Source organism: Ctenopharyngodon idella, chromosome 6 (genome assembly GCF_019924925.1).
Source record: "Ctenopharyngodon idella isolate HZGC_01 chromosome 6, HZGC01, whole genome shotgun sequence".
Lineage (NCBI taxonomy): Eukaryota > Metazoa > Chordata > Actinopteri > Cypriniformes > Xenocyprididae > Ctenopharyngodon > Ctenopharyngodon idella.
Genome location: NC_067225.1, coordinates 23092996 through 23110591, shown reverse-complemented (window position 1 = coordinate 23110591; position 17596 = coordinate 23092996). Strand labels below are relative to the sequence as shown.

The window sequence follows — 17596 nt, the reverse complement described above, 5'->3', positions numbered from 1 at the left end:
CTGTGTGATGACAGGGAGTAGAGATGAGAGCCTGCTGTGTTAAATCTGGGTATTTCCATGCTAATGCTAATGAAGTGCCAGAGGAAGTCAACAGCACACACAGCATGGACTACAGAAACAAGAACAGAGGCAAAAAAAAAAAAAAAAAAAAACACAATATAGAAACACCCCCCGCCCGCCCGCAAAAAGCATGAAAAATACACTACTTTGATTTAAAGCTAGGTCTAGACAGAAGTGATTTGATGGAAAACTCTGCTGATTGCTGTTGAATGAATTTGAATACGATGAAATGTGTTAAATGCACTGCAATCTACCCACTCACTCTCAGAATAATGCAAAAACTTTACTTTTATGGGTACAATTGCTTATCACCTACCCTTAAAGAGACCTAAAAGGTAGTAGTACCTTAGGTTAGATATTAGTACTCTAAGGAACTGATATGTACCTCTAAAGGTAGATAAAATACAAAGATGTCTCTTTAAGGGGACTGCCCCAGTGACAATCTGTTGTACCCCAACAGGTCTCATTTTTTTTGTGTTTTCTGACAGTGCATGGTCCCCAAAAGCATAATTAAATTGGCTAAATGTAATAATTTAACAGACAAGTAGTGATATGTAGGATTAATTCTGTGTCCAATTGCGTAATCTGGAATTTTTCGAAAATACAATCTGCATGTAAACACATTAACAATCCAGGATCCAGTGCTGGTAAATACCAGAACTACACCACAAATAGTTCAAGGAAACAAAAACAAACACATTTTGTGCTGAACAATATAGGGAACAGGGAAAAAATCCCTTTTAATTGGTCCAGAGTGAATATGTTTTTAAATGCTGCTAACCAGTTAATAAAGTTACCTTATTCTTAAAATCTTTACATGTAACAACAGAATTTTTTACACTAAACTTTCGGAATTGCACCACTTTATGTTGCCTAAATGGTTTATTTGCTTGTGTGTAGGAATGCACGATATATCTGCCACCATATCGGTATCGGCCGATATATGTTCATTTTTAATGTTATCATTATCGGCCCAATAAGAAAATTTTGGCCGATATATTAAAACCAATAAATAATGGATTATTTCCTTCATCTAAGACACTTCAGATGTGCACTGTCCACAATTATGGTTTTAATTTGCTTGAAATATGATTGGAATCGCTTCAAAAAGGAAAATACAGTTAAGTACAATGTACAGCTCAAGTCATTATAATTGTGTGCTTGGGACATGGCTTTTAATGGTGAGACTTTTCTTTTTGTAATCTCTCACAAATTATATAAGATTTTTGATGTAGATTTATCGGCCAATATATCAGTTATCGGCTTTCAAATTTAAAGAATTATTGGTTATCGTAATGGCCAAAATGTTTATATTGGTGCATCCGTGCTTGTTTGTACTTATGAGGGGAAAGAGTTCACATGTCCAGTGCTAAATTGTGGAAACCATGACAACTTCTGTACCAAGAAAGCTATGCTGTCTATCAAATATCAGTTATTCTTAGAATTTTGTCAGAAGTATTTAAATGTGTTTTAATGTGTTTTTGAAAAATATAATATATAAAATTTAAAATATAATATTACATATATAAAAATGTATTGTTTTTTATTATTTCAAAGCTCATGAGCAAAATGTAATTTCCTTTGAAAAAAAAATATCCCATTCTTTCATTTAATTCTATCCAGGTACCATTTGGAAAGGAGGCCTCTGAAAATACAGTTCCTATTCAGAAAAATATTTCACTTCTAATCCCTGAACTACTGACTACAATCTGGCTACAAGAAGCATATTTCTTTATTAGTGGCCTCACAAAAGAAGCCGTGTATTTGGTTCTTGTGGCGCTGTCAGCATCATGACATAATATTCCTGTGGTTTGAGAGTCATAAGTCACATGCCATTCACAGCTAATGTGATTGTAAGAAGAAATCAAAAATGGTGCAAGATGTTGCATTAAACATATTTTCTTAAGTAAAGCATCTCCTATTTCAGTATAGCAGCAAGCCTAATATCTGCAGTGAAACTGAATTAGGCCCTGTCCCAAATGGCACACTTCATGTGCACTTTCGGTCTTGTGGACTTACAATGGCTGCTGCGTCCGCGTGTCCATTAAGTCCACAAGACCGTAGGGTGTCTCATTCGTCATTCAAGCTTAAAGAAGGGTGCTCGTGAGCGCCCCCTTTGCGGCTGCTATGCGCCCTCGATGTGCACTTCTGCTGAGCCCGCAAGTCTGTGAGCTACCCTCTACTTCTACTCGGCAGTCCAAGCGGCATTACATCGTGAAAGTGTGGACTCAGAGGAAGACCGTGAGGGTTTAGGGTGCCATTTGGGACAGGGCCTTAGAGGGAAGAGGTGTGAATGCACATAGGGTAGGAGTAATATAGTGTGTGTGTGTGTGTGTGTGTGTGTGTGTGTGTGTGTGTGTGTGTGTGTGTGTGTGTGTGTGTGTGTGTGTGTGTGTGTGTGTGTGTGTGTGTGTGTGTGTGTGTGTGTGTGTGTACACACAAATCCCAAGAACTACAGTGGTCATTGGCATGTAGACAGGCCAGGATACGACTTCCAGCACTAAACTTAACATATGGAAGCTAGTTTACAGTTGAAGCACATGCTGTGTGCAGCAAGGCTTAAATGAGCATGTGTAAGGCATTAGTAATTGGGTTAGCATTACAATTACAACCCAGCAGCGACAATGAGTGACCTTGGATATCCCCCATCCAGTCAGAATCCAGGTAATGCAGCTTAGTGTTTGTCTTCCCCTGCACTGTTGAATATGTCACAGTACACCAAAGCAAAACACAATTACAACACTTTACTGGCAGAATCTCTTGTTCTTCAGGGACAGAAGGGGTTGTAGAGCAGAAAGCCCCTGACAGCCCAGTCCAAAGGCTGTGACATATACAGTAGAAAATACAAATAGAAAGAAAATCCAACACACCCAAGTAGACACAACTGTAACATTACCATCTGTCCAGCCGTGAGCAGGTGTCTCCATTGTGTGAGCTAAAGTATTGCAACCTTGATTCCACATGGGAATAAAAAAAAACTACCTGAGCCGAACAGGTTCAATGCAACAGCTGAAGTCAAGCCTGCTTTGTATTTGCAGGCAATTCATCTTAAAAAGACGTGCAAGGAGTAGAATGGGGCAGATTAATAAGGAGGAAGAGCATAATATCAAAGCTAATTACACACTAGAGAAAGCTCTGATGGAGCATTTGATGGATAGGAATATGAAAGATCCTATTTGAGGGTGAGGAAAGAGAGAGCAGTTTAAAATCAAGTTATAGCTATAGCGAATTGGAAATTAAAAATAACCAGATCTAGAATCAAGGAAGCATTTTCTAGTTATAATACTTCTAATAATATGAATAGAACAGCACTGACGTATAGGCCTATGTACCGTTTGAAATCAGAGGATTATCAACCTGATGCTCACCAAGCCTGCTTTTATTTGATCAATAATGCTTTTTTATGGGCAATGTAATTTATTCCTGTGATGGCAACGCTGAATTTTCAGAAGCCAATACTCCAGTCTTCACATGAGCCATCAAACATCATTTTAATATGTTGAGGTTTGACATGTGCCGATATACGGTAATAGGATATATCACGATAATGAACATTCACAGTATTGTTATCGTGGGCATTTCAAAATACAGTGAATAATTATTATGAATTATTCAGATTTTTTGTACTTTTAATACTTTTCCATCAACCGGTTAAAATTCCATGAACCTTTCCATTGCATAAAAGGTTCTTTATAGTGGAAAAGGATATTCAGATTTAAATATTTTTCACAAGAAGAAAAAATGGTTCTTTTAAGAATTTTCCATCAAAAGTTTCTTTGGGGAAACAAAAATGTTTCTTCTACAGTCTTAAAAATAAAGATTGGAAAAGGGGTTTTTTTGTTTGTTTGTTTGTTTTTGCGGCATCATAGAAGAACCATTTTCAGTTCCCCAAAGAAGTTTCCAGTGAAGAGTTCTTAAAAGAACCAATTTTTCTTAAAAATAAATAACATTTTAAAAATCTAAAGAACCTTTTGTAGAATGGAAAGATTCCATGAATGTTAAAGGTTTTTCATGGAACTATCAATGCTAAAGAACCTTTATTTTTAAGAGTGAAGCTTCAGCAATTACATGAAAATTTGATATTGTCATATGACTAGTTGAGGTGATCAAGGAACATTTCTTATTATTATCAATGCTGAAAAGAGTTGTGCTGCTTAGTATTTTTGTGGAAACCATGATACTTTTTTCAGCATTCTTTGATGAACAGAAAGTTCAAAAGAGCAGCATTTATTTGACATAGAATCTTTTGTAACATTATAAAAGCCTGTACTGTCACTTTTGATCAATTTAACGTATTGCTGCTGAATAAAAGTATTAATTTCTCTTAAAAAAACATCTTACTGACACCAAAAACTGCCATAATTAGCATAAAATCACCTATGATGAGTTTCATGTGTACTGCAAAGTGAACTGGAAGTCCCCAGGACTTTCTGAACTGTTGTAACTGCTGTTATTTAATAGCAAAGGTAAATTTGCTAAATGTGGTTCTTCCCAAAGATCACATTCTAAGCAAAGTAGACTAGACATGATACTATACCATGATACTATGTCAGAAAGGTATGTAAAGACTCCCAGGTCACTTCAGATGCATGAACATTTGTCAAATCTATCTAAACAATATTTACAGCAAAGGTTTGACTTTTATGAAACCAAACGGAACAACATATAGCCAAAGCAAAACACCCAAAAATGAAATTTCTGTCATTAAGTACTCACCCTCGTGTTGTTCCAAATCTGTAAGACCTTCGATCATCTTCGGAACACAAATTAAGGTTTTTTTTATCCCCCAATAGAAAGCAAAGTAATTACCATCATTCAAGGTCCAGAAAAGTAGTAAAAACATCGTTAAAATAGTCAAAGTGACTACAGTGGTTCAATCTTAATGTTATGAAGCAACGAGAATACTTTTTGTGCGCAAAAACAAAACATAAATAATGACTTTATTCAACAATTTAGTCTCATACACAGATGATGCAGAGTAGCGCTTCCGTGTTTGCGTCCGAACGGCGGTTCAGTATTGGCCGACGCTGTTCACGTGAGCAGCACGATGCATGCGTGCGATGCTGACGCAGGAGCCGGCCAATAAGGAGTCGGCGCTCTGAGGTACAACACAGAAGCTCTGCACTGCGTCAACTTTTCTGGACCTTGAATGATGGTAATTATGCTGTTTTCTATTGGGGGATTAAAAAAAAAAAAAAAACTTGGATTTCATCAAAAATATCTTTTTTTATCTTTGTGTTCTGAAGATGAATGAAGGTCTTGCGGGTTTGGAACGACATGAGAGTGAGTAATTAATGACTAATTAATGAATTAATTTTGGGGTGAACTATCCATTTTAAGCCAGCATGAAACAGAAGTTCAGATGCGATAGTCTTTTCTTCCCTATTGTGACAAATAAGTATTGTTCCCTATTGTTACAAATAAATAATAAGTATTCTCATATTACATGTCAAATTTCACATCCATTGATGCAAGTGGTCTGAAAGAAAACCCAATATTATCCAGTTCAAGAATAAAGCTAAGCTTTATTTCGAATATTGCAAGGACTTTATTTGACAAATGCATCTACCCAACTTTATCTGCAATAAAGACAGCAAACACACTGTGTAAGAGTCACTATGGGAAGCAGAAAGTGTATGACTTCAGTACTCAATTTTTAACTACTCCCCCACATTTGTGGCAGATACACAAATATTTGGTTTATTACATTCAAGCGGTGTTAGTATTCCACTATGCTTACAGAAGAAGAATATACCGCTTCGAGTCAAAACGGAAGTTGTGTGCAGTCATGAGAAAAGGGCCTATTTTAAAAAAATAATGTGCACAGATAAATCATTTATAATAAAGACGGCAACATTCTGTGAAAAATTACAATTGTCGATTTTGATTTTGATTTTGCAGTCTATAATAAACTGAGTCAGAACACTACTGTCTAAAGCACCTTAACCAAAGAAGGGTTTAACCAAATCAGACAAACTAAGCACATCAAATAAGTGTGGTGTAAGTCTAACCAGCAAAAACAACAACCATAAGCCATTAGGTAAATGACATTTAACCCCGCCTTTCTCTCATGTCCAAGCAACTCTTGTACTTTAGACTGATGAGAGATCTCAGTTTCACTAAAGACGAGACACATGTGAAGAAGTCTGAAGTCTGAAGGCCTTTGATTTTTCACACTTGTCTTACTGGATTAGTTCACCCAAAAAAATTAACATTCTGTCATCATTTAATAGCCCTCGTATCATTCCAAACCCATATGATGTTCTTTCTTCTATGGAACAGACATACAAGCTTCAAAAAGAATGTATAAGCAGCACCACAAAAGTATCATAGAAGTTTCACAAAAATTGTCTGAGTGATAAATAGACTTTGTGCATTGCTAATCTTTTCCTACAACTAGCTTTTAAACAGTGCAACTGGGTTTGTGTACTGGATAAACTGATGAAAGATTCAACTCAAAAGAGCAATTTATGCACATATCAGACATCACTCCTTCTCTCATGAATACTAGGGCAGAAGGAAAGGTTTGCAGTGAATAATGCCTTAAATTTCAATATGTATCCCATTCCCAGCTGTCAAGTGGCTTCAAAAGACCTGGAAAATGGTGAACGATTCGCATCGCTTTTTTACTGTCCTTTTTAAAGCTTCAGATGCCATTTATTGCAAATTCATGGAAAAGCAACCATCACAATTCTTCAAAAAGTCTCCCAGAAGAAAAAAAAAAAAAGGTTTGAAGCAACATGAAATAAATGCAATACAACCTGAAATACAATAGCTGTCACTATTCAAAGCTAGTATGAGGAACTCAACAGGAGTTATGTCAGAAACAAAATAAGAAACGAAACAACAGCGTCAGAGACCATGAAAAGACCATTTCTTACACACATATAAAATATTATGCAATATCAAAACTGTGGGTTGCATAAAGGCAAACACATGTGTCAGTTATTATGGTACATTCAACAACATTAACGAAACCAACAGGAGAACATAATACTTCAACACCACATCGAAATGGCATGACATTCGATCCACAAGGCTTGTTGTATTAGCACTCGTAGAGGCTAGCAGGCTACACGGGCTCATTCATTTGAGGCTTAGCTAAGGGGTTTACATGATGGCTGTGTTTCAAAACCTAGTGAGCTGCTTATCTTGACAAAAAATGAGCAAAAACACACGAACTAAAAATTATTCAGCCATGATGACTCGGTACAATAACGGCCAAAAATGCTATCGAGCTCGGCGGCTCATTCGGTTTTGAGACACAGACGATGTCTAACGCCTTTAGCAATGTTAAAAAGACTCATCCTCACCGTATATCATAGCCAGTCCGGTTTCGTGCAGGAAGCGCACTCTTCTGTGTTTGAAGAGCCATATTGTGAGGATAGTGAGTGTCAAAAGCAAAATAAATGTAAGTAAATTCACGCTGTCCTGCCTGTGACTTTCCTCTGCCTCTTTCTCCGTGGCAAGTTCCTCCATGCCGCCGTCATCTGCTCTTATCCGATAACATTGGCTTAAAATGAACATTAAAATAGGAAACCGTGATCTGTGTCCTAATGCATATAATGTCCATGGCTTTGGTGCTGTGACCGCCTCCATGGTGCAGGATGCTTGTGGCGGGTTCCCTCGCACACTGCCTCAGCTGCGTCAGGTAGAGTCAGAGGCAATAATGATGTATATCAGAGCAGACCGCAGCTCAAGCTCTTAAAGACACACGCACACAGCTACTCTACTCTTACACTATTTCTGTACTTAGCACGAACATAATACAAAATTGGGCCTGAAACTCTTAAATAAAGTATTTTTTTTTTTAATTTTTCAACAGATGATCAGAAAAGGTTGTTCTTAAAGGGTTAGTTCAACCAAAAATTAAGATATTTTTGTTGAAATCCGATGACTCAGTGAGGACTCCATAGCCAGCAATGACATTTCCTCTCTCAAGATATATAAATGTACTAAAAACATATTTAAATCAGTTCATGTGAGTACAATGGTGTGGAACGGCATGAGGGTGAGTAATTAATGACATTATATTCATTTTTGGGTGAACTAACCCTTTAATCTTCAGAAGATGTTGATTGTCATTTGTCAACCAAAGAGGTCAAATTAAATATGATAGGCCTTATTTAAAGGGTTAGTTCACCCAAAAATGAAAATTCTGTCATTAATTACTCACCCTCATGCTGTTCCAAACCTGTAAGACCTTCGTTCATCTTCAGAACACAAGATATTTTTGATGAAATCAGTGAGTTTTTGGCCTCCAATAGACTGCAAAATTATTACCACTTTCAAGGCCCAGAATGGTAGTAAAGACATCGTTCAAATAGTCCATGTTACCACAATGGTTCAACCTTAATGTAAAGAAGCGACGAGAATACTTTTTGTGCGCAAAAAACAAACAAATATAACGACTTTATTATGTATACGGAAGAGAAGAAATTGTTGAATAAAGTTGTTATTCACTTCATAACATTAAGGTTGAACCACCATGAACCACCATTTTAACGATGTCTTTACTACATTTCTGGGCCTTGGAAGTGGTAATAATGTTGCAGTCTATCGGAGGCCAGAAAGCTCATGGATTTCATCAAAAATATCTTAATTTGTGTTCCAAAGATGAACGAAGGTCTTGCGGGTTTGGAATGACATGAGAGTGAGTAATTAATGACTGAATTTTCATTTTAGGGTGAACTAACCCTTTAATATGATAGGCTTTATAAGCTGTTTAGTTTCTATGTATTTTATAAAAGCTTTGAATTGTTTGCAGTCCTGTCTAAATAGCTTTTAAAACACTGATTTGTTCTGGTTTCACAGTTGTCTAGCAGTAAACTTTTAAGCAAATAATGTGACGACATGTCACTTAGTATATGGGCTATAATCTGGTTTGTAGTTAATGACACGCTTCAATTAAAGAAAAATATTTAATTTATAAATCTTTACAAAAACTTGGGTAACAGGGTTGAAGTTTGGGCTTGGTGATTGAGAACAGGCTGTTTTAAGAGGTGATACAAATATTGTTTTAAATTTCAGTGGAAGATACAAACATTTGAAGCAAAGTACTTTTTTCCAAATCACTGAAAATTGAGTGGTTTTGAAGAATGTAAAACTCTTAATATGACCTCCTGTCCTCCAAGGACTATAGCTGTCACAATAATTGAAACAACAGGAATTTTAGATTTCCTTTTTTCTCTTCTGTGTGCTATCACATTTCCTTTGCTATATGAAAAATGCAAAGTCATCATTTTCTTGTTCTGAGCACTCTACTGTGTTTAAAACTAACTGACTAAACTGTTTTTAGGAGTTTTGTATAACCCAAAAATAATTCATATGTAGTTTACACTTATGCAGAGTTCACAAATGACTTCACACCTATAGCTCAGTTCAGAAAAAGTTGCCAGAATTTGGTTACAATGCTGTAGACATCAACATTTTGCTAGTCAGGTCTGAAAACAACTTCTTTCTGTGGTTTCTGAAAAATGTATTATTGGTAAAGACTAGTCTGTATTTTATTTTAATTAGTTGATGTTTTTGATCACACAGATGAGTGCATGTAATTTACCGGAGAACATTTTATGTAAGTTGCTAAGCAGCTGAACAGCCAAGTGCAATACTATTTGTTAGTGTTTCCTGTATGTCACATGTTTCATTCAAATGCGCCATATACAAATATTTTGGCAGAGTCAGATCCTGAAAAGTCCCAAATTGATTAAATAAATTTATCATTGTTTAAATTCACTGCTTTCATGTTGCCCTTTCCCCTAGATAAGGCGTAACACTTGCAAAAAGTATCAAAATAGCCTTATAACTCACAACGTTTCGGTTTCATGACCTTCTTCAGGCATATGAAGGTCATGGAACCGAAACGTTGTGGCGAAGAAAGCTATTTTGATACTTTTTGCAAGTACTGATAGTGTGCAGGACTTTCTTTTGTTTTTGAATTTAGATTTTTTTTTTGGTCTTTTCTCCTTCGCACCTATCTATTACCTGCAGGAGTGTGAGGGTAATTGTTAGTTGACAGAAATCCTTATGAAAAACTTGTCAGATTGAGTTCACATAAAAGCAAATAACTGACATCTTTTTTGTTTTCTTGGCACGCAGATTACAAATAACATGAAAAATGTGAGTAGTTTTTCCATTTAGACTTTATTTTCCCAGTAACATTATTTGTTTGAAATGAGTGGTGCTAATTATGTAAGGAATTTAATGTTAAGCACAGTGATATAGAGCACAAACACACAAAACCATATAGCCTCTTACTGCATGTTTGTACATTTCATTCAACAAGCAGCAGTTACTTTCCTTTCTTTTTGAAAATGCAGTTCAACCTCAGCAATATTTTAAAATGTTTAGAATGCATATGCTGTAGTGTTATTTATTTGACAGCACAATCTGACACAATGATGAATAGGTTGTCAATGAAGTGATAAACTGTATTTGCTGTTTTTGCATTTTTTGTAAAAAACAAACAATATATATATCATATATCATATATATATATATGAAGACTTCAGATGCAAAAGCAAAAGTGCAGCCTGAAATTTTCTTCTAAAATTAGCATTTTTATCAAGCTCATGTTTAGGTTCAGTAATTTCACTTTAATGGCAATTAATAGGTCCTTTTCATTGCCATTAAAGTTAAATAAATGAACGTAAACATATGAGCTTGATAAAAAACGCTCTTCATATGTATATATATATATATATATATATGTGTGAATAAATAAATATGTAAATAAATATAACAAACCAGACAACCAAAAATGTAATTCATGTGCACCAGTATGATTCACATTAATTATTGTGTAAAGATGAGTTTACACAATGCACGAACAAAATTTTCCTTTTTGTGCATAAATAAGGCAGTGGTCAAATGTCGGTAAGACCCCCCACCCCACCCAACCCCACCCCTCCCCTCCCTTCCCTTCCCTTCCCTTCCCTTCCCCCCTTTCGCAGATACGGCTCCGCTTTGATTCGCTGTTACCTAGTAACGCGGTCCGCTGTAGTGATTGGCTCATTCGAGGGTCAAGGAAACGGGAAGCGCACAGGTTGCGTGTTCTTGATTACTTTCTGGGGAGGGAGAGTGAGACAGAGTGCTACTGCGACTGATCGAGAGTATTTCAGAAACGCGTGGCATTTACAACAGGAGGGGCGCACTGACATATCGCACGACTGATAGTCCATAAATGGGGTGCTTCTTCTCCAAAAAATCTAGGAGAAAATCTCCTAATAAAGACTCTGCTTTGCCCACTGGAGACGAGAGCGCTACGGGCAATGACCTCCCCGAAACCAACAACACTGCGCTGGGCAGCAACAGCAACCAGGAGGCTCCAAAGCAATACAGCTGGGACAAACGAGAAAAGGTACGACGCTGCGTTATAATAACCCGTTTTTGTTCACTAGAGTCTAGAGACTATACACAGACAGGGTATTATATGTTGCATAATTTCTTTAGGAAACATACAAAATGGAATTAAGGTCCATCAGAAATGGCCATTATCATATGCGTTAGCTCAATTGTTGGGCTTGTTAAAGCCCATTTTACGCTGTTCACTACATGCGTAATCACGCTAGCGAAGGGTTTGGCCCCTCTTGTTCAGTGTTTATGACTGCCACTGTTGCTTTCGATTGACCATCGATACGAGAGTCTCTCGGCGGTTATAGGTTTTCACATGCTATGGTAAATTATAGACAGAGCTTATTATCGGCTTAAAGTCAGGGCACGTAACTTGTTTGCCTGGCGCTTGCCCAGATAGCGTTGTGTTAGGGATTAGCACATAAGTGGTGTCGCCATCAACATGCATGACACTATATCAGAGGGAGGAAGGGAGGGTGGGAGTGTCCGTCTGCCCCGGTCTGCTCCTTCGGCCACAAAACCATACAAAGCTTTGAGAGCTTTTGAAGTATGATTCTATTATGTTTTAATATTGCCCTGGTCGATGCACTCAAGTGCAGATTGAAAGGCAATAAATACAAGAAACGAGTCCAACAGTTTGTTAGTTTTCTCATATGGTATGTCAATAGCAGTGTCTGATCTTATGGATTAGACCAGTAATTCGAATATGGGGTCAAGGCCCACTAGAGGGCCTCAGTAAACTTCCAAGGGGCCCCACAAGATGTATTTAAAGGTATTTATGTAAAGTATTTTTATATAAATCTAACTTGAAAGCACTTTTCATTTTGTAGTCCTAAATCTGGATGGGAACTAACATTTTCAAACCTTTGGGAGTTTCCTATGGATTTTTAGCTTGGCTATTTTAGATTTATGAGAAGTCTGTGGTTAAAGTCAGCATGAAATGAAAATTCACCCTATCTATTGTGTAAACGCATCTCATTGTGAATGATTCATTCATGTACTATATTCTTTTTTCCATTGTAATTTTTAATTAAAATGTCATGCTCTAGTGATGTTTGCAAGACTCATCATTGATGACACACCCACAATCAGCTGCGAGATCTCATTCATTTTTGAGTCCAGCGACAACATCTCAAAATCCAATCAACAACCGATGCATAGAACTATTTTTTCTTTTCCTATAATCCTTTACGCTCGGATGTATGTCACAGTATGGTAGAAAAGATCTTTTGCTCCATCATGACTTGAACATTACTTGGAGAGACTTTCACAATATAAATTATTCACATTCATACAAGTTTTTTTTTTAAATACATAAACTGGTAGTATGTTGCTAATTAAGGATTAGATCTACCAAAAATATGCAAGTTTACATACTCAACAAATCTGACCTGTAGTCCTTATGTATCAATGGGTTAGCAACATGCTAAGTAGATGTTATAAGTAAATATCTGGCCTAATAACCCAAATGTCTCAGGTTTGATCCCCGGTTGGCTGGGATAATCTGTGAACTCAAGAGGGCTATTTAGCAAGGGTGTTGCTATGTGATTGCTAGGGTGTTATGAGTGGTTGCTAGGTGGTTACTTACTGGCCCAAGTCAAAAGAGCTTTTAAAGTCTTCATGATGTTCTGGTCCGTAGATACAGCAGAGATCCATCCTTCAGTTTAAATCTATGGATTTTTTTTTTTTTTCCCCATTTTCTATTTTATCATCCGCCAGACTAAAACTGATTTGCACACTACCTCAAAAAGTAAAATCTGAGGTGTCATTTGTGTCACAAACAATGTGGAATTAGTTTCTAGTCAAAGTTTAACCCTGTAAAGCCTGACATATGAAAAATCATTTTTTAATGAAACAAATTATAAACAAATTATATTGTAGCTATCATATTTGATACATCAGGCTTTTATGGCCTATATATTATGATCTAGTGCGAATATGGAGCTCACACTTGAGGAGGAAAAAAAAAATCAATTTCATTCAGAGCTTCAAACTTAGCAAAAATATGCAGTTGGGTGCAGATGTTATTTATTTTATGGCAAAATGTAAGCTGAAGTTCTGATAGCTTATAATGTAAATCAACATAGACTACCTACATAAAATACATACTGTATAAATATCAGTTGTCACTCTATATCTCCCAATAATCTTAGTACTGCATTTCAATGCTTAGTTTTAGGAAAGCTCTATAGTTTTAACTTTGGGGGCAAAAAAAACGTGTAATAAACACACGTCCTGTTACATCCTGTTGTGAAGGGAACCAGAAAGCAAAGAGCTGATAATGGTTTTATCACTTTTTTTTTAAGTTCTCCTTTTATTGACCTTGACATGTTTGCACTTTTTTTGCAGGTTGATCCCAAAGACTTCATGCTGACAGGCCTCAAGAATGAGACTGTGGGTCGGTTGCCAGGCAAACTCAATGGCCAGCAGTTTGTCATTCAGGATTGTGAGAACTGTAACATCTACGTATTCGACCATTCAGCGACTATTACCATTGACGATTGTGTGAACTGCCGCATTGTGTTAGGTCCAGTCAAAGGCAGTGTGTTCTTCAGAGACTGCAAAGATATCAAGTGTGTGGTGGCCTGCCAGCAGTTCCGTACCAGAGACTGCAAGAAAATGGACGTCTTTTTGTGCTGCGCGACCCAGCCAATCATCGAGTCTTCTACGGGCATGAAGTTTGGCTGCTACCAGTATTACTACCCTGAGCTGGCTTTCCACTTTAAAGATGCGGGCCTCAGCATCTTTAACAACAACTGGAGCAATATTCATGACTTCACACCCGTTTCTGGAGAGACCAATTGGAGTCTCCTAACGGAGGATACTGTTGTCCTGGAACATGTGCCTCTACCAGATCCTGAGTCAGAATTCAAGTCTGTGAGAATCTCTTCTGAAGCAAGTCGGAGCATCGTGCCCCTGACCAAAGGAGGCCGGCGTACAGAAAGTGAAGAGTCCTGCCTGTTTGTCTTCTTTTCTGGGGACTACACAACTGCTAATGCCCGCAAGCTTATTGATGAGGTTAGAACTACTTTGATAGAGTTGATGCTGTTGATTGTCATTTATGGTTGCGACAGTGGGCGATCTACAAACTGACATCATGTGCAGCATATTTGTTCTTTGAATTATATTCAAGCTGGAAGTTAATCAGAATGAATCAAAATTTCCTAATGTGGCATTTCTGAAGAAAAGCTTTGTGTTTATGCCCTCAGTTTAACGTCTAGTTGAAAAATAGTGAGTTCATAGGAAGTTTTTCATGTTAACTGGAAATTAAATCAGCTTTCTTCAGTCACCCCACCTATATCTTGAAAAGAGGATGTATACTATTCCCACTTCACTTATATTTGTAACTTTTATCCATCTTTGTCTGCTGGAGATGTTGCTTGCAAAAGTGTGTAGAATTTAACACAGGCTTCATATCAGTTCTAGTGTGCTTTTTAGTTTCATAATTGCGTAAAGGAAATGACTGACTGTCTGAAAATATCTTTGGTTGTTGGCACCTGTATTGTCTAATCTTATATTTTGTTACCAAATACAGAATGGGCTAATCAGGAAGGGTAAGTTTAGCTTCATAGTTATATGGGTCTGATTTGACAATTCACTGAATAATTGCTTCAGTCATAGTTAAAACCGAAGTCAATTGCTCTGTGGCTTCATGCCATGAATCTAGCAGTTAAATTATGACAATTATAATGCACTTAAAAGAACAACACATTTGTTTTTGACAACACAATTTATCAACCCATTATTAAAAGCATATTTATATACAAGTATTATCAAATATTTTTTTTTAAGAACAGAAAAACGGCACATTATAAAAAGTTAGTCATTCACATTAAGAATTAAATAGGGTTGATTTCATGCAGATATCAACTAGAGCGATATCGCAAATTCATGTAGTTTTCACTAAACCTAACTTTGCACTCTGCATTAAAAGGATTTGTATTATTTAATCAAGCTGCAAAGAAATTCTCAGAATTAGCAGAAAACTTTTAGATATCATCTAGCTGTACTAAAGCGATTGTATGAGGAAGAGACAGAAATAGACTAAATATTTGCCGTCATGTGACCTTTTTGTCACTGGTTTCATTTAGAAATCTACAGCGATCATTTAGATTTATTTTTATGGTTCTCAATACAAAAAACAAATCCCAGCATGTCCAGCAATGAATAATCAAGCTAATTTGCAAAAACATTTTCTAACATAATTTTTTTCTGTATTCATTTAAATGCAGGCGACCACCAAAGGCTTTGTCCTCATTCAGACCAAAGAGGTTTCCATGCGCCCTGAGGATGTGAACCGAGTGTTCCAGAATAATGCAGAGAGCCTCACTGAGTGGATCACCAAAGGTGCCGTAATGTATTGTGTTATACCAAATAGGAACATGCACAGCTCCTTGTGAAAAATATGTCTGTTAGCAAATATAAATGTTATAGCACAATCATCTGTGTTCCTGCAGGTCCAGTGGTAGCCCTTGAGCTGAACGGAGATGGTGTGGTGGAGGCGTGTCAATCCATTGCCAATGAAGTGTTTAACGGGACTAAGGTAAATAAGCTGTTACTTCTCATCAGTATTGGGGGTAACGCATTACAAGTAACACTTAAGTTACGTAGTAAGTTAGTAATCAGATTACTTTTTTCAACTAACTAGGAAAGTAATGCATTACTTTTAAGCTTACAACAAAATATTTGAGCTACAATTTCAATTAGGAAATGCAAGTTACTTTGTTTTTCCGATTTATTGACTGACACCTCTCTTGTCCCCATAATTGGGAGTAAAGTGCAGAGGCGTTGTGTGCGCTGTATCATCGAAGGATCATTTCACTTTTGGGGTGAAAGGGACTTTACATTTGCCAAAAATAGAACTTTTATTTATTTTTTGTTGTTGATGTTGTTTTAAAAAAGCAAGCCCAGGTGAGAAAAAGTAACGCAAAAGTATCATAACACATTGCTTTCCATAAAAAGTAACTAAGTAACACAATTAGTTACTTTTTTAGGGAGTAATGCAATATTCTAACATTACTTTTAAAAGTAACTTTTCCCTACACTACTTCTTATGTCCATTTATCGAGTATGTGCTCTGATCATCTAACGGTTTTCATGTTATCTGCTGCTTTTCTCGCAGGTGTTTGTTTCTGAGAGCAAACAAACGTCCTCACGTGATGTCGACAACTTTTTCAACTTTGCTGACATGCAGATGGGACTGTGAAACTGGCGCAGAGGGGCACCTTACCTTAATGTGGGTTTATATTTGTTTGGTTTTGTAAATTTTGTCATATTAGTGAATTGGAATTACTTAATATGCGAAGCCACTGATATCTCAACATTTTGAGGGGTTTATAACCACTATTTATTCGTACTAGACCATTTTGCTCTGTGATCTGACAATTTTACATTTTCATGCCTATGAAACAGACAAATAGTCAGTTAGGTTATTTGGATCCAATCAGGAAGGCAAGTGCCTTTAGATAGAGAACAAAATCAAAGAGAACTGGAACTTTAGTCTAATCAAACATTGCTGTGGACAATTATATCACGTATATGCTGAAAATAATGAATTTGATTATATAGATATTTATTTAATTTTTTTCCATAAATGTATAGCTGGAAATTGTTTTATTCTATTTTGCTTAGATACATATTTCCATTACATATTGTATAGTCATTTAGTTTGTGTATACTGGATAGCTGTAAAAAATTACTGTTAAAATATGTCAATTGCCAGAAAACATGAATTGTGTTGAATCAGGTTTTTTTATATAACAGATATATACCATGTATTTTATTTCTTTTCCTTTTAGCATGACTTTTGACTCGCCTCCAAATTATATTTTCTGGGGTTTCACTATTTTATTTTATTTTTTATTGTAAACAAATGACATTTGTCCTCCAAGTTTAAGGTAACACTGTTCTGAAAAGAATGTAAAAATTCAAACTGATACTTTGAATGTACTACTAAAAGGAGTTGTCTCCTTCACACTGCTCTATTTTTGTAGGAACGTTTTAGAGAGCACAACTGTCCTGTGACCAAAAAACAAAAAAACAATTGTACATGATAGATTCACAGTGTACCTTTTTTTTTTTTTTTTTAATTATTATTATTTCTAAACAGTTCTTATTTGTATGAGACAATTTTGTAGAACTGAATATAAGCTGTGATTTGTCAATACATTCATTTTGGTCTAAA

General features: G+C 36.3%; 2 protein-coding genes across 3 annotated transcripts in view; one reads left to right on the top strand and one right to left on the bottom strand.

Moving 5' to 3' along the window:
- Positions 1-7741, bottom strand: part of slc9a7 (solute carrier family 9 member 7) — a 42992-nt gene extending 35251 nt beyond the window's left edge. Inside the window, exon 1 of one of the 2 annotated variants that reach the window (XM_051898241.1) lies at positions 7374-7741. In XM_051898241.1, coding sequence (XP_051754201.1) covers positions 7374-7659 — 286 coding nt within the window. In that variant the 5' untranslated portion in view covers positions 7660-7741. The remainder of the gene's footprint in view (positions 1-7373) is intronic. The other variant, XM_051898242.1, reaches the window with a different exon arrangement.
- A 3343-nt stretch (positions 7742-11084) lies between these two features.
- Positions 11085-17596, top strand: rp2 (RP2 activator of ARL3 GTPase). The gene is made up of 5 exons (XM_051897779.1): positions 11085-11419; positions 13762-14430; positions 15645-15759; positions 15870-15955; positions 16535-17596. The coding sequence occupies exons 1-5, from the start codon at positions 11243-11245 to the stop codon at positions 16616-16618; spliced, it is 1131 nt and encodes a 376-aa protein (XP_051753739.1). The 5' UTR covers positions 11085-11242; the 3' UTR covers positions 16619-17596.

Excerpts from the sequence above, each read along its gene's own strand:
- rp2 (XM_051897779.1), top strand. The coding sequence starts at position 11,243 with ATGGGGTGCTTCTTCTCCAAAAAATCTAGGAGAAAATCTCCTAATAAA. Across the intron at positions 15,760-15,869 it reads CACTGAGTGGATCACCAAAG|GTCCAGTGGTAGCCCTTGAG; the intron begins GTGCCGTAATGT and ends GTGTTCCTGCAG. Across the intron at positions 15,956-16,534 it reads AAGTGTTTAACGGGACTAAG|GTGTTTGTTTCTGAGAGCAA; the intron begins GTAAATAAGCTG and ends CTTTTCTCGCAG.